This window comes from Solanum verrucosum, unplaced genomic scaffold (genome assembly GCF_900185275.1).
Source record: "Solanum verrucosum unplaced genomic scaffold, falcon-dt-bn FXZP01000106.1, whole genome shotgun sequence".
Lineage (NCBI taxonomy): Eukaryota > Viridiplantae > Streptophyta > Magnoliopsida > Solanales > Solanaceae > Solanum > Solanum verrucosum.
The window spans coordinates 302,204-325,688 of NW_026020130.1; the positions used below are offsets into that span (position 1 = coordinate 302,204).

A 23,485-nucleotide genomic window follows, 5' to 3' on the forward strand; every position below is an offset into this window, starting at 1 on the left:
GGTCTAAAAAGACTTGCTTAATATGAGTGGGATTATAGGATCTTATCCATACATTGCACAAGCTTGATTTGAGGTGGATCATGAAGTGTTTTTCTCATGTCATGCTAAAACTAGATTGTATTGACTATGTATATGTCCTAAATGGCATTTCTTATGCTCACTAGTTGTGATTGTTGTCTACCATGTTATAGTCTATGTCTTGTCATGATGTCTCCTATGCTTATGACTTGTGTTTTCACACTACTTTCCAAATGATGGTTTAAACAAATAAAGTGCATGCATTCAACTAAATGTCCCTTTTAGCATGATTTCTAAGGTTTTTATGCATGGCTATCATACTTAGTGCATCTTTGTGCTAACTCATATTTCTTATACATTTTTTCACAAAGTGTAGGGTTTGGCGATATCGACTTCCATCCTCGTGGCTAGGATCATAGTAGATCAAGAAGAAGAAGAAGTTTGGTAAGTCCTCATAGCATTCGAGGGCTTGAGCATTATGTCATTTAAGTCTTTCATTTTATGTTTAGAGCTTTTTGTATGGGCTACGTCCCAAAGATTTATTCAAGTGTTGTAGACGGTTTGAGACATAGTGTTGCAGACTCCCACTTATTTTTATAAAAGACTTCGATTGTAAAGAAAAGTTTTAAAATTCTGCACTATTTCCTATTTTCTTATGTTATGATATGCTAAAAGCCTTGTATGAGGCTCTTCAGAGTCTTATACGTCGTGTTAATTCTAGGGGTACTCTTGGGTCGTGACAAACTTAGTATCAGAGCACAAGATTTTGGGATGGTTCTAGAATGTCTCAAACCACGTCTAGTAGAGTCTTGTTCATAAATGTGAAGCGCGCCACATTTATGAGTAAGAGGCTATTGGATGTTAGGAAAACTTTTCTTCTTCATTCTCTAAGTCGTGCCATAGAGTTTATCTCTAGTAGGTATTTCTCTTAATGTGTGCCTTATGGTTTTCTGGATATGACTACTTCAAGGGATAACATTGAAAGGAATGAGGAAGACAATGTGGAGAAAGAGGTTCCCCTCGAAGCTCCTCCCTAATCTCAAACTGACCCCATGGGGGAGAATATGACTAATGCAGAGATTAGGTTGGCTTTTCTAATGTTGGCTCAAGTCATGACGGCTCAAGTGAGCCGGGAGGTTGTAGCTCTGGTGGATCCGATAATGAGTAGGGCTACTTTGAAAGTGAGAGATTTTGTGAGGATGAACCCTCTGGAGTTTTATGGCTCCAAGGTGGGAGAGGGTCCCCAAGAGTTTATAGATGAGGTCTCTAAGATGTTGGACTTGGTGGGAGTGACTCCGGTAAAGAAGGTGGAGTTGGCTTCTTATCAACTCAAATGGGTTGCTCAAGTTCAGTTTAATCAATGGAAAAAGGGTAGACCGGTAGGAATAGGTCCCATAGAGTGGGAAGTGTTCAAGAGTGCTTTTCTAGATAAGCTCTTCCCTTTAGAGATGAGAGAATCTTTGGTGCTTGAGTTTATTAATCTTAGGCAAGGTGATATGAGTGTTAAGGAATATGCATTGAGTTTCACCCGATTTTCTAGGTATGTTCCAATTCTAGTGTCTGATCCTAGGTTGGGAATGAGTAAGTTTGTATCGGGTTTGTCCGATCTAGTGGAAAAAGAATGTCGTATGTCCATGCTTGATCATGTTATTGATATTTTTCACCTAGCGATTTATGACCTCTAAATTGAGAAAGAGAAACTTGAAGAAAGGTTGAGGGAGAGAAAGAGGCTAAGGATTGAGAATGAAAATTATTCTCTTGAAAGTTCCTTCGGACAAGGTCCTTCTAGGTTTCCCCCAAAATTTAGTGAAGAGAGGGTGTCTAACCATAAGCCTCGGAGAAGGAGAGATAGTAAATCTTTGTTGCCAAAACCTACTTATGCTAGGTGTGTTAAGAGACATGAGGGTATATGTTTGGCCCGTACGGAGGGTTATTATGGTTGCGGTGAGAATGGCCACAAGATGAGGGATTGCCCGGTGCTTAAGGCACAAGGGAGAAAGGCCAAACAAGTTTCTCCTAGTGGTTCAAGTGCTAGTGCTCTAAAGCAAACTAGGTCATTTTCTCTCCAAGCTAGAGGTGAACAAGAGTGTCCTCCAAATGTTTCTCCCGGTATGTGTTTCATGCTTATTTAGATTTTGGTAGTGCTTGTCTTTTGTGACTTGATAGATTTGACATGATGGGATTTTATGTTGTCTTTAGTATGAATGGGCTTCATTGTGGCTTTGTGTATTGAGTGGTAGACCCCGACTTAGTCATGATGAGTTTTGAGGTATGTTAAAAGATTTGATGAATAAGGTGTTTTAGATATGCCTAGATGTGTTGAAGTGAGTAGACTCCTCTAAGAAGGGTAAAAGTGTAATTCACCATGGTTTAGAATCACCTTGGGTGAAGGATGTGAAAGTCGAGTGATAACTTCTCCGACCTTAAGATTGAAAGAAATGAGGCTTAGAAGAGTCTATATAAGCTTACTCCCAAGGGGGAGATAATGTGCTTAGATAGCAAGGTCGTTGGGTGTTTTAGATGTTCATGATTTAGATTGGCTTGAAATTCTCACCTTAAGAGGTGTAGTGAGTTTGAGAAGTTTAGTCCCGGTTTGGTAGGCTCATATGAGATCTTAAGTGGTGTTGGTAAGGTTTCTTGTGAGCTAGAATGCTTAAATGAGAACCTCTCTAATTTAGAAGTACCGGTAGAGGTTTTAGACCGGCAAATTAAGAAATAGTAGAATGACGAAGTTGCTCTCATGAAAGTGGGAAGGAATGGTCTTTGTGTGAAGGTATTAGGTGAGGGTGTTACTTGGAAAGCCAAGAGTCAATGAGATGTCCCGATACCCTTATCTTTCCTTCTATTCCTCCTTTAGCTTGAAATGATAAGTTTCCCTTGACTTGTTTCATGATTGTGAAGTCTTGGATGTTGTATGTGTTCCATAATTTCCTTGTATTATGCATGTTCTTGATGAAATTCATACTAATGAAAAAAAATGAGTTTTCATGATTTATATTCCTCATGTTGTTTGCATGGGTATGAGTTGCCTATTTGACTTCATGAGATGTGTTGATGAACATGCTTTAGTATGCTTTTGAGAGTAATTGCATATTGGCTCCATGATGTTGTGTTGAGCATTATTTTAGTTGGAGAAGTGAGTTCCTCCTATGAAAATGAGAAATATTGAGTTTCGTGCATGTTGGGTTGTTAGATGTAGTTCCTATTTCCTTGTATTGCATTGATTATGTTTTGAGATGGAGTTGATGTTTTCTCATTTGAATTGTGCATTATTTTGATGTTTCATGCATAATGGGCTGCTAGTCTTGAGTCTTTAATTCCGTGAGGTGTTTATAAATGTCATTCGAGGACGAATGTTCCCAAGGGGGACATATTGTAACACCCGAAAAACTAGTAGGTGAAACTAGAGCCGTACGTGAGAGTTTTAGAGTTTGATGTGTGGGATAGAATCGTAAAATGTCTTCCCGTACTTAGGATGAGGGGTTTAGGGATTAAACTTCAAGGTACGACTCTATAAGGACCAACCAAGGGTCCTTGAGGAGGACCCTAAAGCCTAACCCCAAATATGCCTCAAACTGCCCAAAACTGGTGACCTATGGGGCGTAGGTCCATCCAAGCCTCGTGGGACATGGTAGTGGGTCAAGGGCCATGATGAGGAGCTGCAGGCCATGAACCACGGACCTACAACACTCCCCGTGGACCCACCCACGGTCCGTGGGGTTAGGTCATGGGTCAAGCATATAGGCTGCCTCAAATTCGGCCAAAGGTAAGGTCTTTTAGGTAATTTCCTTTTTAGTTAGTTTATTGTAGGATCGTTTTATATTATTTTAATAGACCTATATAAGGGGTTTTAAGCCATTAACTAACCCATATACCTCATAAATCCAAAGACCCCAAGTTCATAACTAACTTTCCCCCAAAAACTCTCTCTAGAACACCAAAGAAGAAGAAGAAGATCAAGTTAGGGCTTGAATAAGGAGGCTTTTTCACACGAATTTGTTGGATTTCTTCACTTAAGGTATGGTAGTCTTTGATTCATGGATAACTTTCATCCATGGAGACCTCAAACTCTCAATTCCAAAGTTAGAAAGTCTCCAAAACCTAGGGTTTTCACTCCAAGTCATGGATTCTTTCTAAAAATATTTTTATTATTTAATTATCTTATATTATGATTGAATTTTTGTTTTATGGTGGTTTTATGATAAAATCTCCCATGAATCCATGAATTACCCTAATTTCTCAAATTGGATCTTAAAGTGTGGGTATTGATTGATATTTGTAGAATGTTATAGAATCATGAATATAATGAATTGATTACTTGACTTATGTATTAATTGAGGAATTTCCATGGTTTTAATGTTGAATTTCCTCCAAGAACCCATGAACCCCCATGTCCCCAATTTGTGACTTTGTGATGTGGGTGAATTGTGGTGAGATGAATATTATGAGAGTATGTTGTATTAGTTGAGTTATTTGAATCATGTTGTCTTCCATGTTTAGTGTAGTAACCCTAAATGTGGTTGGTTGAATGTGATCCTTGATATAAGAGGGGTAAAACATGAAACTTATGCCTAATTGTGGCTTCATGTGTATACTTTATGAACGTGATTATAATCCAAATTGTTGTGTTGTTGAAAGGTCAATATCACATACACACTTATACATGATTATTCCATTATTATTGGCTATATTATTGTGTTGATTGAAAGTTCATTCTCATAAACACATAATGAGCATAATGTGAAAGTTTTTCTCACATATTGAAGATTCTAGGTTGAAAGTTAGTTCTCACCTATTTGAATCTAACATGAAGGCATGGACTGTGAAAGTTTATTCTCACGCATGATCTAATGAGCTATCCTAATGAAACAAGTTAGGATTCAATAAATTCTTCATGGGAATTATGCTTAGCACCGAGTGGATATTGAAAATGAGATAGAGGCTCTCCCGTCTAAAAAGACAGGTTTGTAATATTGTTCTTATGAGATGGAAGCTCCCCCGTTAAGTAAGGTTGGGTTTCTAGAAGCAATCTCCTTATCCCATAAACTACGTGCCCCCGTAGGTTATTTAGTTATTGGATCCACCTAAAGGCTAATACATTTTAGTTCTACCTAAGGCAAGTAGGACACCATTTTTCGGTGTGGGGCATACACCGAATTCCATGCAAGCTCACATGGTCTATGTCGGTTAAATCTAATTCCCACAAGGTCAAGTCTAGGATGAACTATGGCTACTCAAGAAGTACTACTTAGTGTGGGTTGGGTATGGGACTTCGTCCATGCATTGCACAAGTAAGCTATGAAGGTAGCTATGGTAGGTTCCTCTTTTGTCATGACGACTCATGTAATGAATGTGCTTGGGTATAAATGGAAATTTCATTTGATGTGAAGGATACTTGTAATGTTGTATGCTAAATTGGATTGTTGCTATGAGTTGCTTTCCTTGATATAGTTGACTAAAAGTGATTGTTTCCTAGTCTATGAGAAATAGGCTAAGGATGAGATTAAAAGATGGTAAACATGAATGAGGGTCTAAAGAGACTTGCTTAGTATGAGTGGGATTATAGGATCTTATCCATGCATTGCACAAGCTTGCCTTGAGGTGGATCATGAAGTGTTTTTCTCATGTCATGCTAAAACTAGATTGTATTGACTATGTATATGTCCTAAATGGAATTTCTTATGCTCACTAGTTGTGATTGTTGTCTACCATGTTATAGTCTATGTCTTGTCATGATGTCTCCTATTCTTATGACTTGTGTTTTCACACTACTTTCCAAATGATGGTTTAAACAAATAAAGTGCATGCATTCAACTAAAATGTCCCTTTTAGCATGATTTCTAAGGTTTTTATGCATGGCTATCATACTTAGTGCATCTTTGTGCTAACTCATATTTCTTATACATTTTTCACAAAGTGTAGGGTTTGGCGATTCGACTTCCATTCTCATGGATAGGATCATAGTAGATCAAGAAGAAGAAGTTTGATAAGGCCTCATAGCATTCGAGGGCTTGACCATTATGTCATTTAAGTCTTTCATTTTATGTTTAGAGCTTTTTGTATGGGCTACGTCCCAAAGATTTATTCAAGTGTTGTAGACGGTTTGAGACATAGTGTTGTGGACTCTCGCTTATTTTTATAAAAAATTTCGATTGTAAAGAAAAGTTTTTAAATTCCGCACTATTTCCTATTTTCTTATGTTATGATATGCTAAGAGTCTTGTACGCCGTGTTACGTCTAGGGGGTACTTCTGGGTCGTGACAACACATGTTTTGCACCTGAGTCTTGTGAAAGGTATGCATTACTGACAAAATCACATTTTAATCAGTATCACAAGCTATTCAAAAAAAATATAATTCAAAATAGATGAACAATCAATGTATTCAAATAACTTCTTTATTGTATGTCAAATGATTATGCATTTGATGAACCTACAAAACTTAGTTTGGTAACTAAAATAATGAGTTACATTTTTATGTTATTACGTCCAAACATATGATATATTAGTATGTGCAAAAATGAATAACAAAAATGATTAATTGTTCTCATTTAAATGCACAATAAGAAAATTTCTACATATACCTTAAATTGATATCTATACTTTAAGTCCAACACCCATACAATTCTAAATGCTTCATGGAAGAAAAATTCTATAATATAATGGAGAAAGAAAGCAAGAACGAAAAGTTGAGGATATTGTAAAGAAAGTCCTCATGCTGTGAAAAGAAAACTTTGTTATTGTTAGAGACAACATATCAACATAAAATTGTTCATTGTTTAATACTACACATGTATTAAATTTACTCTCTTTTTTTTCGCTGCTATTTTGTCTTCTTGATTACCAATTTTCAACATATTTCGGTTATCCTCTCTTGCAACTTCTAACTCTCTTACCTTCTCGTGTTGAATTGTGTAATTTCCTTAATTTGATTTCCTATTGTGAGCTTCCATCTTTGTAAGTTGGTTTTTAAATAGCATTAGGAAATGACCCTTTAAATTCAAATTTTAATTATGAAATTGATTTCTACATTAAAGAGATGAATGACTTTCCATATTATAACTTTTCAAATTCTTCCATTATGAGATTTATGATTACGATTAAAAGCAATATCAATGTACTCATTTATCAAGAAAATGTTAATTTAATTATTAAAGGGCTTTAGGACTTCAAATTCTACGATTATGTAATTAAAATATTTATATTTAATCAAATTTTAATTTAGTAGGGGGGCAAAATAGTAATTCAACTTTTCACTTTGGAGCTTCCCACTTATAATAATACTAGTCCTCGGAACGTGCGTTGCACATTTGTCCCCTAATTGACATTAGAAAAGTTAATTTATATAAATAAATATATCATAGTGGAGTGTACATATATTCATCGCTAAGTTCAAAGCTAAGTCCTTTTGTATGTAAGTTTGACATAAAAATATAACTCTTCACAAAATATAGCATGAAAATCTTATGTCAGATGTTGGAGGTTTGATTTTATTAAAGCTTCATGAAAAAAAATATTTTATTATATTAGAGGAATTAATATATTTTAACTACTAAATGTAAGTTTTAATAATCAAAAAAGAAATTGGCATAAAAAAGATATGTATTAATAAAATTATTACAAAATGTCTAGGTGGTGTGACATTAAATTTATAGAAAAAACTACAAGTTCAAACGGAAAAGAAAGAAAAGTAAATAAAGACATGACATTCATAATAAAAGACATCATATTAAAATATATAGGCAAAAATATTGTAATAATAATTGAATTACATTCTGTTAGAAGTCGACTTGCTATAGACAAAATGTTTCATATGTATAAAAAAAAGTAAAATTATTAAAAAAAAAATAAACAGAAAAGAAAGCATGACTATGTTAAAAATACAGATACACTATATTTCTTGAACTAATATTAAAGGATCGGTATATACAAAATTAAAAATGAATTCTAATACAATAAAATTTAATGTAACATTTGCACTAATTTTTACTTTACATTATTTTTTATTTTATTCTTACTTGTGCACTAATTTTTGTACCTCTCTGTAATAGTTAAGTACATGGATTTTCTAAACATTTGAGATTAGTTTTAAAAAGATAAATGATTATCAAACAACGAAAAATACATAACTATAAATCTTTATCAAAGACTTACTCTTTACGGGTCTAGTTGTGAAAATATTTTGCGGGATTTAACATGCTTACCCTCAAAACAATTAATTAAAAATATAAATTGGGATTAGCTTGATTATATTTATATTTTAAAGATAGAAGAAATGAAGAATATAAAAATAGTAATCAATTACGAAGTTATATTTATATCTTAAAGATAGAAGAAATGAAGAATATAAAAATAGTAATCAATTACGAAGTTATATTTAAAAACTCAAAAAGATAGAGATATGAAAAATAAAAATTCACTTACAACTTCATATTGGAGAATATTCATCTTGTAACTATGATAATTTACATATTTCTCAACAAAAGAAGATGAATATGCATGAAATTTTAAAGAATACAAATAAATGAATCAGTAAGAATTCTTACAATTACATATTTGTAATGAAAATTTTTACAAATGATGTAGACTAACCTAATGTAGAATGAAAGATGAGCACAAATTTGGATGAAAAGGAAATATAAAGGGAAAATGGTCTGAAAAATACTCCAACTTTGGTCGAAATTGTTGTTACGATACCAAACTTTATGGAGGACCTTTTACCCATCTGCACTATTTAATAGTGTATTTTAAAGGTATATATGTGCCCACGTGGACACGTTACTATTTATAATGATGCAATATTTATGATGTCCACGTAGGCACATATATACCTTTAAAATACACTATTAAAAAGTGCAGGGGAGTAAAAGGTCCTTTCCAAAGTTCGGTATTGTTACAGCAATTTCGGTCAAAGTTCGGATATATTTTCAGATTTTTTTCCCAAATATAAATAATGTTGTGTGAGTTTCTTTGATAGACTCTTCCTTACCCCCACTTATCTTACAAATTAAAATTGAAGGTTATTAGACTCTTCATTACCCACATTTAAGATCTTGCATTAAGTCGAGGTGCATGAATATGTGATTGCATTAAGATCTTGGTTGATTCATGAATTTAAATATAACTATTACTTAATATTTAATTAATTAAATAGATATTAATATTTAATTTATTTTAGGGGTAAGATAAGGACAAAATGGTAATCCAACTTTGAGGTTAAGAGCTTCCCACTTCTAATAATATTAGTATAGTATATGGGCACGTGTGTTGCACGTGTACTCCATAACGATGACTATGAACTATTAAAAAATCACATAATTTCTTTTAAAGTAGTATTTGAGTTACAATAAAAATATGAAAAGTAAAATGATAAATGTTTGTAGTGTATAGTTAATTCATAGACGATTTTTTTTGCATTTAATCTTCCCCTAATTATAATTTTGATATATAAATTTTATATTTGTTTTAAAAGACAAAATAAAGTAGCAAAATACAAACATAGAGGCTCACTACCTTATGATTAACTTCCTTAAAATGTCTTTCTTGTCTCATAGAATAGAGTAAAAATATTGAAATTCTTCCTTAAAATATCTCTCTTGTCTCATAGAATAGAGTAAAAATGTTGAAATTAAATTAATAGTTACAGGAGACACATTTCAAGACGATAAAATGTTTAACACTAATTAGTAAAAGATGAAATTCTTCTTCTCATTAAGTAGAATGCAATTAGGTAATTCAAATTTATAAATAAGAAAACTTAATTAGAAGGAAAAACTAAAGAATTAAAGTGCAGCGATAATAATTAAAAGTTTGTTAAAATATATTTTACACTTTTTGTTAAAAATATAATAGGAGTTATTTGCTCAGAGGTTAAAAGCTCTTCTAACTTCTTAAGCATTTTGGTGTATCCTTTTTTTGACTTTGGGATTTGGATCTCATGATAATTTTAATAAAAATTATCTAAAAAAATATAGATTTTATCCACTAGCACATGTAAGAATAATTCTTTACAAATATTTAAAATCTAAGGTGCAAAAAATGTAATTATTAATAATTTAAAATTAGAATATCTTGTAGGCATTAATTGTATGTTTTTACATGCCTTGTATACTATTTTTATTATTCTATAGCAAAAAATATACCCTTCAATCAAATACATTCTTAGAACGAAATTACAAATACACAGAATAAAAAATATTATATATAGAAGCAAGTTTAGCACAAGGCTACCAACAAAAATAGAAAAATTCTAAGACAATCTTTTCCCTGCTTTTTATTGATAATGCAAATTGAAACAAAGCTATAGTAATAAACATTCAACCTTTGACCATAAAAAAAGAGTTAAAAGTTTTGGAAGACAAGTTAACGAAAGTGACATTCAACTACATAAATGGAGTGGTCTTATCATAGTTCTAATCTCGGCAAATAAGTAAAAAAAAAAAATACATCAAGCTCCAATATTCTAGTAATTAAAGTGTTATTCATCCCTATAATCACATTATGTCTTGTAATCTTGACACAAATCCTTTTATCTTGAAAATTTCTTCACTTGATTAAAGCTTCTCTAGTCTTCCACACACAAAAATTGTATCACATATAAATCTTTCTATGAAAATACTATTGAAAGACTTGTATTTATAGGAAAATGAAGATATAGCTTTGGAATATGAAGATTCACTTACAAAGTTGAAAGGTCAAGTATTACAAAAATTAAAGACAGATATTAATTAAGAACATAAATTAATTTGGAAGATGAAACACATACATGTATCTATTTAAAGGGATAGTTGTTATTTTTATTTTTATTTTCTATTTAATTTACTCACATTTTTACCAACTAAAATTATTACAGAAATTCTACTATTTAATTAATTAAATATTTTAATAACATTTGGATTTAGCATAAGGGTAAAATGATAATTCAACTTATTTACCTTGAAATTTTCTTCACTTGATTAAAGCTTCTCTAGTCTTCCACATACAAAAATTGTATCACATATAAATCTTTCTATGAAAATACTAATTGAAATATTTGTATGTATAGGGAAATATATAGTTTTGGAATATGAAGATTCACTTACAAAGTTGAAAGGTCAAGTATTACAACAAATTAAAGACAAATATTAATTAAAAACATAAATTAATATGGAAGATGAAACACATACATGTATCTATTTAAAGGGATAACTTTTATTTTTAATTTTTTTCTATTTAATTTACTCACATGTATACCAACTAAAAATATTATAGAAATTCTACTATTTACTGTTTAATTAATTTAATATTTTTATAACATTTGAATTTAGCATAAAGGTAAAATGGTAATTCAACTTTTTTACTTTGGAGCTTTCCACTTAAAATAATATATGATATGATATGATTATTGTTTTCTCAACAGTTAAACTCATTTGAACTCGAAGAAATAGTTTATGCTATAACTTTTAACAAAGATTCTAGCATTGACATTAAAAGAAAATAATTCCATTAAATCCAATAAAAGAAAATGCTTCCATTAGATCCACCAAAAATAAGACAACAAAGGTATTTTTGATACCAAAAACAAATGGAGGGTAAAATTGACTATCTTCAGTAATTCAAGGGCAATTTTAGTCTTTTCTTTGCCATGTCAGTGATCTAAATGACTCACGTGGATATTTTTTTAGTTTAGAAACATTTATGGTCCAAAACATACAGAGAGGGTATTATTTATATCAAAAGCAAATGAAGGATAAACGTGAGTTATTTGAACAACATCAAGTGTAAATTTGGAACTTTCCGTTTAAAGATTAATGACTCGTGGTTTACCTCCCAGTACCCTTTAGAGGCTCCAATCAGAAAGCACGATTTCTCCTCCAAAAATGATGAAAAAACTTAGATATATGTACTAGCACAATTTCTTCTAGGAATCAAATCCAACCCCTAAAGTTCAGAATTTTCTACATACCAAATCCTTTTTCTTTGGTTGCTAATAACATCATACCTTCTGTTATCTTCATTCAAACAGATTGTGAGCTCATTTCATTCTGTATAACAAAAAAAAAAAAAAAAAAAAACTTGAAGAGACTACTGACATCGCACAGCCAGGGGCGGATCTACATGGAGTTCATGATCGAAAAATTACACAATGTATATAGGATCAAATCTGTATTTTATGTCTATATTTAATATTGAACCCACTCAACACAAGTAAGGGGCTTGGTTCAGCGGCTGTGGGGTTCAGAAACTAGTAGGCACACAGATTTGAATCTGGCTAGCAACATTTCTCAATGTTTTAGTTTGAAATCTGGTACAACTTATTTGTCAGCTCTATTTAGCATGTTTTTTTTTCTAACCACCTCAACGGAAATCCTGGCTCCACCACCACACATAGCAACCAAGACATTTGAATAGAAATAGCCATCTACTCCTTAGAAAAACCAAGATTATTTAGCGCTACACTAATATCTTCCTTGCTGCAACTTCCACATTCAACAATGTTAGAATTCATGGCTGGCAAAACATGCTCAAGAGGGTAGTTCCTGTTTGAATGAACTTTAGAAGCATCACTGCAAACTCCATTTAACACCACAGTTTTATGTACTCCTCCAACCAATAATTCATAATCCGTGTCTCCACTTTCTCCGGCAAAAACCACAAGATTTGACAAGTTAATGCCCCATCGAATGAACATGTACCTGAACATAAGGTCTAATGATTAATATAGATTTTACAAATGCCAGCGGCTATTGTCTCTTTAATCTTGCTAATACATATATTAAAAGCCCTAATACCATGGATTTCCATGTATTAGTAACACACACCTCAACACACATGCATATATTGAAATTTTTTACCAAATAAGATATTACTAATACACAGAGTTAGTCACATGCATTATTTTTACTAATAAACTCTACCAAATGACCCTTAAAAGAAACAAGGGAGGACAAATTTGCAAATGAATGAAAGTTGATGACAGCATGAAAAAAGATGCATATGATTCATCAAAAATGGTAGAACTTTTTAACCATGTATTTCCACCTAAAATACAGTTGGAACTGGTTGCTGTTCCCCTTGTATGTAAAGAAAAAAGAAGTCATTTCTTTAGTTAACAAAAAAAAGGAAAAAGGTGGTAGCAGAGTCAATATCCTTAGAAAAATATTGCCTACCTAAACTAACCTTATAGTCATAATTAAGACTTGGGTTGACAATTTGATGCAAGGAATGTGAAAATTTTAATTTGTTAGAAAGAAAAGAGGCAGGAAATGACCTGAGTGCTTGTGATCTTGAAGCAAGAACAGGAATGACATTCAACCTGCTACCGCTTTGGCAATATATTGCATGGCATCTTAACGCCTGAATTCTCAGTAATCTCCTAACTTCCTTCACAGGAGGAACCTAGACAAAAGAAATAGATCTCAGAGCATTAGATTACTTAAATGAGTCACACTGAGATGCTTTTTTGGAGGAGGTCAACTTACTAATGATTGATCATTTATTCTGAAAGAAAAGCAGTGTGCAGATGCTGAATCAATCTCCTTTATAGCTATCTCAGCTTTGTTTTTAACTTTGTCATTTAGAGAATCTGCCCAACGAATTATAGTTTTCCTTAGGTCTTCTCCACCCCAACGATAATCAATGTGAGTTTGATAATCTGAATCCACAGTAAAAGAAGGCCCTGAACATTTCTCCTCAGAATTTAAACATGGATAATAAACTTCCCCACCACTATTGCAGATATAAGCATCAAAGTCGTGTGGTTTAAGCTTGGATAACTCCAAAAATGACTGCACCTCACTAATGGTCAAGGCTGTTGACAAGATAAAACCAATGGATGATGCCTTCTTGACTGTCTCAATAATTGTTTTGGTAACATCAGCTAAACCAGCTGGGGTATCACAATCCGCCGCAATTACAATTAGCTTCCTTCTCCTTGACAGTTGAAACTTACTTTGCTCTGTTTTCTCCATGGACTTACTTACTGGAAGTGTTGAGACCATATTATCCAATTGACGCTTCTTTTTTGTGGCATTTTCCACAAAATCTAGGGCAGTCACTGAAGTACCACTCTTTTCATTTTTATCCCCGTCCAATGAGAGTTTCAAGCTTAAAGACAGATCTTTAATATCTCTCAAGGAATCTTCAGGTGAATCTGGTTCTGAATCGGAGCATTCATCCTCATTTCGTTTCCATTTTGGCTGCCTTTGTTTGCAAGACATCACTCGCGATAAATACGTCTTGCAGTGCTCTGGCCAAGAGAAGAGGTGTATATTTCGCAATCCGCTGTCCCTACATCTTGCCCAAAGGTGCTTATCAGCTACTAGCTTCAAAAGTGCATCAGCAACAGAATGTTGATCATGGGGGTCAACTAGCAAACCATTGTCAAGCACCTGAAACAAAGTAAATGGTAAGTCCTCGAAAACTAACATGACATGTCTATATTTAAATCCAGTGGACAAAAAAAAAACCCTTGAAACAATTAAGTAGGCTCCATCAGAGGACAAACCCGGTTAATGTCAACTGGACCACCATTTTTTGTGGCAACCATGGGAAGACCATGAGCTGCTGCCTGTTTGAATAGGAGACATCAGTTTGCAAATGGACTTGGCATACATATTGTAAATCTGAAATTACGAAAAGAGGAAATCAGAAAAGCACCTCAATCAGAGTGAGTCCAAATGGTTCAATGAAAGCTGGATTGATGAAAACCCCCTGCAAAATTGTGATATTTACAAGTGAATTTAACAAAGAGATGAGATGCTTAATTATGAGATGTCAACACTCTTTTTGGCCTTTTCAGCTGCTATAACTAAGTGAAAAAACATTGCTGTCGATATGAAATTGAAAGGCTTTCACAGTCTGTCACCTTTCACTCTGTCATTATTCATTTTGTGTCTGTTTTCTATGCGTAGCGCATAGTATAATAGTAACCTTAAGAATTACAGTCTATCATGAATTTGACAGGTTTCGAAATCAATTCTCAGGTCACTGGAATTGAAGCAGAAGTCTTGACACAATCCCTCATGAATACTGAGGCAGCAGACGCTTCCAACTACCGCAACTACTTTCCCTTCTGTTTCACAATCCAAAACTTCCATCTAAATACTAGGATAAGGAAAATGCAGGAATATTATGTTTCTTTTATTCTGTAATCTTTGGATCATGATAAAGGTTTAACACTAACCATGGATATGTTGTATCATCACGCGATTCACTATAAATGAGTGGTCTATATTAAGAAATAACAATTAAGTGATTCATGTGTCTTCAATCTGGCAGTTACTCGGGGTAATCACTGTACAATCAGAAATAAGAGAATGGAGGTTCTGTAGGCAAAAGAGATTATGTGGGAACAAGCTACACAAATAGTTCACACCAGGAAATGTCACAGATATTTATGTTATTTGCTGATCTACCTTTGACTTTGCAGCCAGACGATATATCTCAGGAACATCAGATTGCTTGTGATGCTTAGGATACGCAACTTGACCATATAAATCATACTTGTCAATCAGTTTAATTATTGAAACAAGGACAGATGAGTTTGTACTGGACATTTCATCAATTACATCACGATTTCCCATCACTAATGTCTGCAATGAAACATAATAGAAGAACATTAGGAAGAGAACAATTAACTGCATAATAGGCTGAATATTGATGAGTGGAGGGTGAATTTGTAAATTTACAAGGTTTGCGAGCTCTCTCAATTGTCGGCACTCTCCAAATGCCTTGACTAATGTGATTAAGTTTTTCTTTGGGTCAGGCCTTGCAAGAGCAAGTATCATAGGCTTGTGTGGATTGGTAAAGAAGCGCATGATCTGTCAAAGAATTATAGTTTTGAGTTAGAACCAACATCAAATCTGCACAATTTTAAACAAGATGGTTGAAGCAAAAAAGAAACAAGAGCCACATAAATCTTCAATTTAGGAGATGAAGGATTCAAGGAAGATAATGATTGAAACCTCCAACCAAATGGGTGGATCTGCACTCCCAACATTATGTTCATTTCCTTCGACTTCTCCATCCATGTCACCTTCGAGTGGAATAATATGATGAAATTCCATTCCTGGAGGAATCACCTGCCAAAGTAAAATAACAAAGTTAGTATAATATATACACACGAAGAGGGAAAGAAAAGAACAAGAAAAAGATGCAAGGATGATGCAAGAACAATAAATTCAAGAAGTCATCAGCAAAGAGTATACGAAAAGAAAGAGAGGATATTCCTAACACAGTGAATACAGAACTAGTCTAAATAAAAAGATTTAAGTGTCTCACCATTGCGCGAGGCATAAATCTGCCGTAGCAACTCACAGTGCGTTTCGTTCTTGCCCTGAGTTTACGTTCTAACTTTGGATCAAATCCATCATAGAGATTCCATTGTTCTTCTATCTCCTGCCGTGTACTAGTAATTATCATCTCAGATACATCAAGAGATAACTCTTCAGCCTCTATGCGCCGCATTATTTTGTAAGTTGCATTTATCTCCTCTTTTGGTTGTCGTCCTTGCTTTAGTAGTTGTTCCAGCTTGTCTCGTCCAAGTGAATGGCCAGTCAAAACCATCGGTACATTTAAAGCACCTGACAGAAGAGCAGCAGATTCACCAGCATCTGCATAGTGTCCATGGATAGCAACAGGCCAGAGTGGCTGCCCACTACCAGTTTGCTCTCCTAGAACCTTCGACATCTGGACGATGTGACTAAGGGCACCATCAACAAATTCAGGAATATGAGGCCAAAGTAACTCTTTCGGGATATATTTATCTTTTGGACCAAATGGTATGCGGATGATGTAGGCACCACCACTTTCCCCTACTTCAGGCATGGCATCTAAAGAGTCTGTTAGGTTTATCATTTCTGTTGGTTCACCATAGGTCCAATCTACATCAGGTGCTGACACTTGTCTTGTCAACAGATCAACACGATAAACTCCAGGCATCATGCCTAAAGCTCTGGCTAATTCCACAACATACTTGACCTGTGTTGAAAGAAAGATTCAAACCGACCACAAGAAACACAAACACAACAGACACAGAGCATTAAAGAATTCGGACAGATAGCGGATTAATGTAATGCATGTATGAGTAACTGTGCCCACGAAGTGTTATACAAAGAAAATATACTTGGCCACCAGTGTCAGAATCCCGACCAAGCTCCATGTTTTCTCCCCTTATCAAGCCATGAAGACTGCAAGCAAGGTTTCTGTTAGACAGACTGATATATGTATTAAGTATGAAATATATTTAAACACAAGATCTCAGGAACTGAGAAGAACAGTGCCTGATTAACACAATGTAAAGTTTCTTTTCCATGTATTGATTAGCCCAATTTGCCATCGCATCCACAGAGCTGACCCTGGACATTCTTCCTCGGACACTATCACCATGAGTTGAGAGGTCACCAACAATGTCTATCTTTTCTCCATCTGATAAGTCTGACATGTCAACAGTTGTTTCTCTCCGTGCCCTTTCACGCTCACGATGCCTTTTCGCCACACGCTGAGCTTCTTCCCCTTCAAGCTGAAAGTATCATAGCAAGGGCACACATTACTTTATGATTGAAGCAATTAACAATGTTAGACTTAGCATGTCTCAGTAACCAAGGACATTGAGAATAACTAGAGCAAGTGGCAGTAACTGAGGGCTATCACCATCCAGTGTAATCCAAAATTTGGAAACTGTCATAGCAGCTGGGCGCCTTTTAGTGACTTAAGATTATGAATGTACGAATTTGTAACTCTTTATGGAGGGAAGCCATTGGACAAAAACAGGTTACTATTTTTTTCCTTCTGAATTGAACTTGAATGAACTTCATACACAGACGGAATAAAGATGTCATACAATTGGCATGATTAATATTAATGGTATTGCTATGGCTTTAATAGAAAGTTTCATATTCATCATAAAGATTACAGGTGAAGTTTTAAATATAGTAAAATGTGGTAGAGTGCTGTACAAAATAGAATCGGTGAAGTCCCCAATAAACATTACACAAAATCACTTTTACATTAACGTGAGAATAACCTATGTTGCTCGAACTCTTCAAAAATGCCAACGGGTGTGTGTCGGATTCGCCAAAAGTAGTGTATTTTTGAAGAATCCGAGATAGGTGCGGCATCAAAAGTGAAGAGTCCGCGCAACTAAGAGAATAACCATCATTGACTTTCAGTTATAAACTCATTGAAAGGTGATGCAATAATGTGAAGTCAAATAACTATTAAAACGAACTAATGAAATCAAACTTTTTGAAATAAAAAAAAAAAACACATCAACCCTAAGTACAAGCCAGGGATATAATATCCACAAGAACCTGTTTCTTCTTGCGAGTCAAATTCCAAATCCTCCAGCACATATTTTCCAATCTTGTATTCCTCTCCTGTGAATCCCGAATTGATGAAGCCTGTGACATATTTCAAGAGGCCTGCTTAATACTCATGTCAATGCATATCCAATACAGTTAGACCATACAAAAACAAAGAAAAAAGAATCTAACAGATTAACATCTTTCTCAGTTGATAAGTACAAAGAATAAATATTTAAGGTGTATGATAAATAATTACAGTTACTTATCGAAGCAACAAACCATTATTCTCAATGAAACATCTGTCAGAATTAACATACTCCAATGTGATGAAATGCCTTTGAAGAATAAAATTATTACCTTCTTGATTAAGTTAAAAAAAAACTTATTTTAAACCAAAATGAAAAGGTAAAAGCACTAAATAATGAGTATCTGCTTCAACTTGCATATCTTTACGTAAATATAAAAACACTTCCATTAATTTGCTGAATAGGGCCTTTATAAAGACCAGTTAAAGATAACCTTTTGATCTACTTTAAGGCTAAAATTCTAAAAGTGGATATCCGGCGAGTACACAACCTTCTAACGGGAGAGCAAAAGGAAGTCTTGTTGTAAACTTTCAACCACCAATTTTTATCACTATTTTCCCATGTTTAATCCTTTTGAGTTAGACACATTTCAAGAGGAAACATTGAAACCATACTTCAAGACAACGAAACTACACCAAATTGACAAAGGAAAAGGGGACAGTACCTATCAAAACAAAAAGGATGGATCACTCTAATTAAGGGAACAGTTCGCATCTATTCCACATACTTTACTTCCATGTTTCCAATTCCCTCCTCAATCCGTAAAAACTTAAAGAAACTAATGAGGAATTTCATATGTGATGGAATGGATGGAGATAAGGGTATCACCTGGTTGAATGAAGATGATCATGACTCTGATTACAGATGGGGGATTGGGCATTTGAAAATTGAGCACTTTGAGTCGATCTGTCTGAAGTATGGGTGCAGTCAATATGGTTGATTTCCAGATGAGGTTACAACATCATGAAGTTGGAACATTGTATTCATCATCATACTGGATAGGATAAATTCCTCAAGACTTATTAAATTCTCAGGGGATTAGGAACAAGATACTATTACGGCTCAAACTACCTAGATAGATGAATTCCACTAATTGTTCTCAATTATCAATGCTGTGCAAAAGGGGTTATGTTGGCCAAAGTTCGTAAAAGGGATAGAACCATATCTGTCTGTGAGAAGATGTTTGTAGAATTGGAAATGCAATGAGGTGGAAAGGTTCCTACAAAAACTCTTCACCGCAACCAATTCAGGTTGCCTGATAAGTTATTACCGTAAAGATCATCCTGTGAAATTGTTTACTGCTGAAGTCCTATAGCAATGATCTAATCAGTGGTAAATCATTTGATTTCTTAACTTTATGGGGAAATCAATGGCCGATGTGCTGTCCGATTGATTGCATTTCACCTTCAATTAAACAAAATGCAAGATTTTGGTTCCTCAAGCTAACATAAATTAGCATAATATTTTCTATGAATGGGAAAAAGTGATAGGTGAGGAGCACAAAGTCCTTGACGTTGACCTTGTGATTGGTTAGGCGGAGATGGTCATTGTGCATACAGACAGATCAACCTGAATTAGGGATGTGGGGATGATTCTCTTGAAAGAACAAGCACTGGACATGGCATTGGGTGAATCACTCCTAACCAGCTTAGATGACAAGGTAGAGCATAGAGCGGTAGAACTTCCCATTGCCATCGAGATAATAGGTGGTCTCCTTATTTCTGCTTACATTGTCGTCTTTGCAGTTGGGAAGAATTAGCATCTATTGTTTTGCTTTACCGTAGGTGGGCGACGGGTGTCATTGATATTACAGTTGGTATGAGTGTCCTGGTTCATTTGTGAAAATTAGTAGTTTTATATTTGTTTGGCTTGAATCTTGATGGAGGCAAAATCACAAGCCTATGTAATTGGGCACTATTTTGATCTTTGCCTAATTTGTCACTAAGATTAGTACTCAACTTATCCAACTCAAACTTTATCAAGTGTAAGTCCAAAACTTATCTTTTTCATTTTTATGCTTGAGATGATGACTTGATTTGCTTTTGTTAGTTGAGGGTCCAAAATGTATGTTTCTTTTACCAGAGAAGTATCAAAAACACTTCTAAACTTGACCCAAATTATTTGTTTCATCCTCGAACTATTGACTGCCTTAAAAACACCCCTCTACTTGACTAACTAAACTTAGATACACCCCTGATACACACTCGATATGCAACATGACATAGCAAGTGGTCTCAAACCCTTGTATAAGCATGGAGTTTTTAATAAAAATGGAGTTGAAAACACCCCTAAACTTGACGAGAATTTAGGAGTGTATTTCACTAATGTTGCAAGATCAGGGGTGTATTTAGCTTCAATTAGTCAAGTAAAGGGGGTGTTTTTAAGGTTGTCAATAGTTCGAGAATGAAACTAATAATTTGCGTCAAGTTTAAGAAGGGTGTTTTTGATACTTCTCTCTTGTTTTATTTGAAGAACAAATGTATTAAACGAATTACAAAGGGACGAAGACTAAAATCACCACTTTCTCAAAAATGGAACTATAAAATTGCCGCTCCAAGTATATGACAGTTAACAAAATCATTGTAGGCCATTGAATCAATTCAGAAATTGGATAAAATATTTCTTCTTTTCTTAATGATATTGGTAGTGTGACATAAAACTGTTGGAAATTGTTGAGTAAAAAAGGAAAAAAACATGCTGATCTATCCTGCAGAGACATTCTCCGGAATCGGCAAAACTGAAAAAAAAATGAATAAAGGATGACTTACGCGAACCCAAGAGCGATGAAGATCGGTTTCATCGAAGCCAGTGATGACTTCCTCAACGAAATAACGAGCTGGACTGAAACGACCTCTTTCCCTTAACAAGAGAGAGGATTTTGGATCATTGATCGGGGGACCGACGTCCAGGATCGCCTCAAGGTAACTGTTTATCCATTCGTTTCCCGCCATTTACAATGTGAAATGTTGCAAACAAAATCTTAACAATTCATCATGATGGGTGCAATGTGAAATCTCCTCTGCTTTGTGTTTTTTTGCATTGTAACGCATTGTGGGTGGGTGTGAGAGAGTGAGAGAAAGAGAATGTTAGAGCACTGATCCCGATGGTTACTGCAAAATAAATGGCAACAGAGGAGGTACATCTTGACCGAGTAACTGCTAAACTGACACAAAATTTTGGCCAGAAACATATAAAAAACTATACTCTAAAAACATTTTATTTTCAAAACAAAGTTAAAGCCTTTTCAAAACAATATTACTAAATTTTAGGATGCATTTAATATTTTAACTACATGAACTCTTTGGGTCCCATCTATTAAAGCATTTAATGGTTGGGGAATTTTCATATATAGTCACTCAAAAATAATTTAACTATGATTCATAGCTATAGTTTGTTAATTACAATTTGTAGCTACATGTTAGAGAGAGGAGAGAGGCAAGCAAGAGAGGGCGTAGAGTGGAGAGAGACAAATTGTATATGTATAGTTGTCGAATAATATATGTATATATGTCAAATAATTATATATATGTAACAGATATACATATGTATTTATATATTTGGCGAGCGAGATTGGGAGATGGAAGAGAGAGGAGAGCGAGATTGAGAGAGGGAGGAGAGAGGCGAGCAAGAGAGGGTAGAGAGTGGAGAATTAATAGGAATAGGGTTCATATGTTTTGTATAATATGAAGTTGTATACTCAAAGTCAGTGTAAAGTGTGAACTAGAGGATAAAGGGAAAATACAGTAACTAGTAAGGTATTGAGATTAATATTTAACATTTATGAACAGGTAAAAGTAGTAAATTACTACAGTCTTTATGAGTTGTAGGTTTACCCAATAACTCAATATTAAAAATCAAAACTGAATCGATAATCCAATAATTTTTCTTATAAAACCATTACAAAACTGTTAACCCAATAATCCAATAGCAATAAACAAAAATGTTTTTTTCGATTCAGTTTATCGGTAGGTTTGATTTTTTCACATATGTCACGACCCAAGGTAGACCCTAGGCGTAACATGGCGTATAGAACCCCGAGAAGCCCTATACAAGCCACTTAGCATACATCATAAAAGATAATAAAAACAAAATAGTTTAAAAGTAGCATTTCATATAAAAAAAAGTTGACAAAAGCGGAAGTCTAAACATAAGTCTCTAAGTCATCTATTATATCATAAGGAAAGTAATTGGGATGTAACTCATACATTACATACAAGGTCTGAAAAACAAAAATGACATGAAAGCGATAAAAGCATCTTAGCCCTCGGATCATGAGGACTCACCAATCTTCAAAGCTCAAATGAATCAATAAGCCACGAGTATGAGGGATAGGAACGTTGGACCCTACATTAGTGACAATGTAGGCACAAGTATGCATTAGTACATGGAATGTACCAAGTATGATAGCAATGCATAAGAGTTACAAAATCATACTAAAAGGACTTTTCATGACATGCAATGACCAAGCTAAATCATAAAATAACATGTTAGAAATCATACGTCACATCATGGTCAATGCAAGTGAAACATCGTATAAAGCACATGTGAGATACTTTAGAAAGTGACCTTAGTTCATTATTGTGTGAAGTTTGTCTTTAACCGGCATAGATCATGTGAGTTATAACATGGAATCTGGTGTCTATCCCACACCAAAAAGAGATGTCCTTAAAAGAGATGTCCTTACTTGCCAAGGTAAGAACCATAAACATGAGATAAAGTGGATCCATTAGCTAATGTCTATCTAAGACAAACCTATGGTGGCACATAGTTATGAGTAGGGGTGTACAAGTCAAACCGAACCGATGAACAAAATCAAATTAAAAAAAACGATTTGTGGTTTGGTTTGGTTGGTTTGGCGGTTGAAAAAAAAACCGACCACTATTGATTTGGTTTGGTATTAAAAGAAAAAAAGTCAAACTGAACCCAAACCAAACAGACATATATATATATATATATATTACTTTATTTTATTTATAGATAAAAAAATATTATTTATAATCTACTTTGTTAATATTTTTTTAGTTAGTTTATAGTTTTCAATGTTTATATATTTTATTTAAAATTTGGGCTTGTAAAATATTGTGTGTGTATATATATAT

At 34.1% G+C, this 23,485-nt stretch overlaps 2 protein-coding genes across 2 annotated transcripts; one reads left to right on the top strand and one right to left on the bottom strand.

The window, feature by feature from the left end:
* The first annotated feature begins 1,070 nt into the window (after positions 1-1,070).
* LOC125827304 (uncharacterized) lies at positions 1,071-2,150 on the top strand. The gene is made up of 2 exons (XM_049506616.1): positions 1,071-1,599; positions 1,714-2,150. The coding sequence occupies exons 1-2, from the start codon at positions 1,071-1,073 to the stop codon at positions 2,148-2,150; spliced, it is 966 nt and encodes a 321-aa protein (XP_049362573.1).
* A 9,997-nt stretch (positions 2,151-12,147) lies between these two features.
* On the bottom strand, positions 12,148-21,342 carry LOC125827329 (probable sucrose-phosphate synthase 1). Its single transcript, XM_049506632.1, has 13 exons — positions 21,155-21,342; positions 18,307-18,396; positions 17,278-17,516; positions 17,121-17,184; positions 16,277-16,975; positions 15,961-16,077; positions 15,685-15,816; positions 15,412-15,588; positions 14,654-14,707; positions 14,502-14,564; positions 13,477-14,385; positions 13,266-13,393; positions 12,148-12,690 (listed from the first exon to the last, which is right to left on the bottom strand). Exons 1-13 carry the CDS (start codon positions 21,335-21,337, stop codon positions 12,417-12,419), a joined length of 3,129 nt encoding a protein of 1,042 aa, XP_049362589.1. The 5' UTR covers positions 21,338-21,342; the 3' UTR covers positions 12,148-12,416.
* Positions 21,343-23,485: the final 2,143 nt, after the last annotated feature.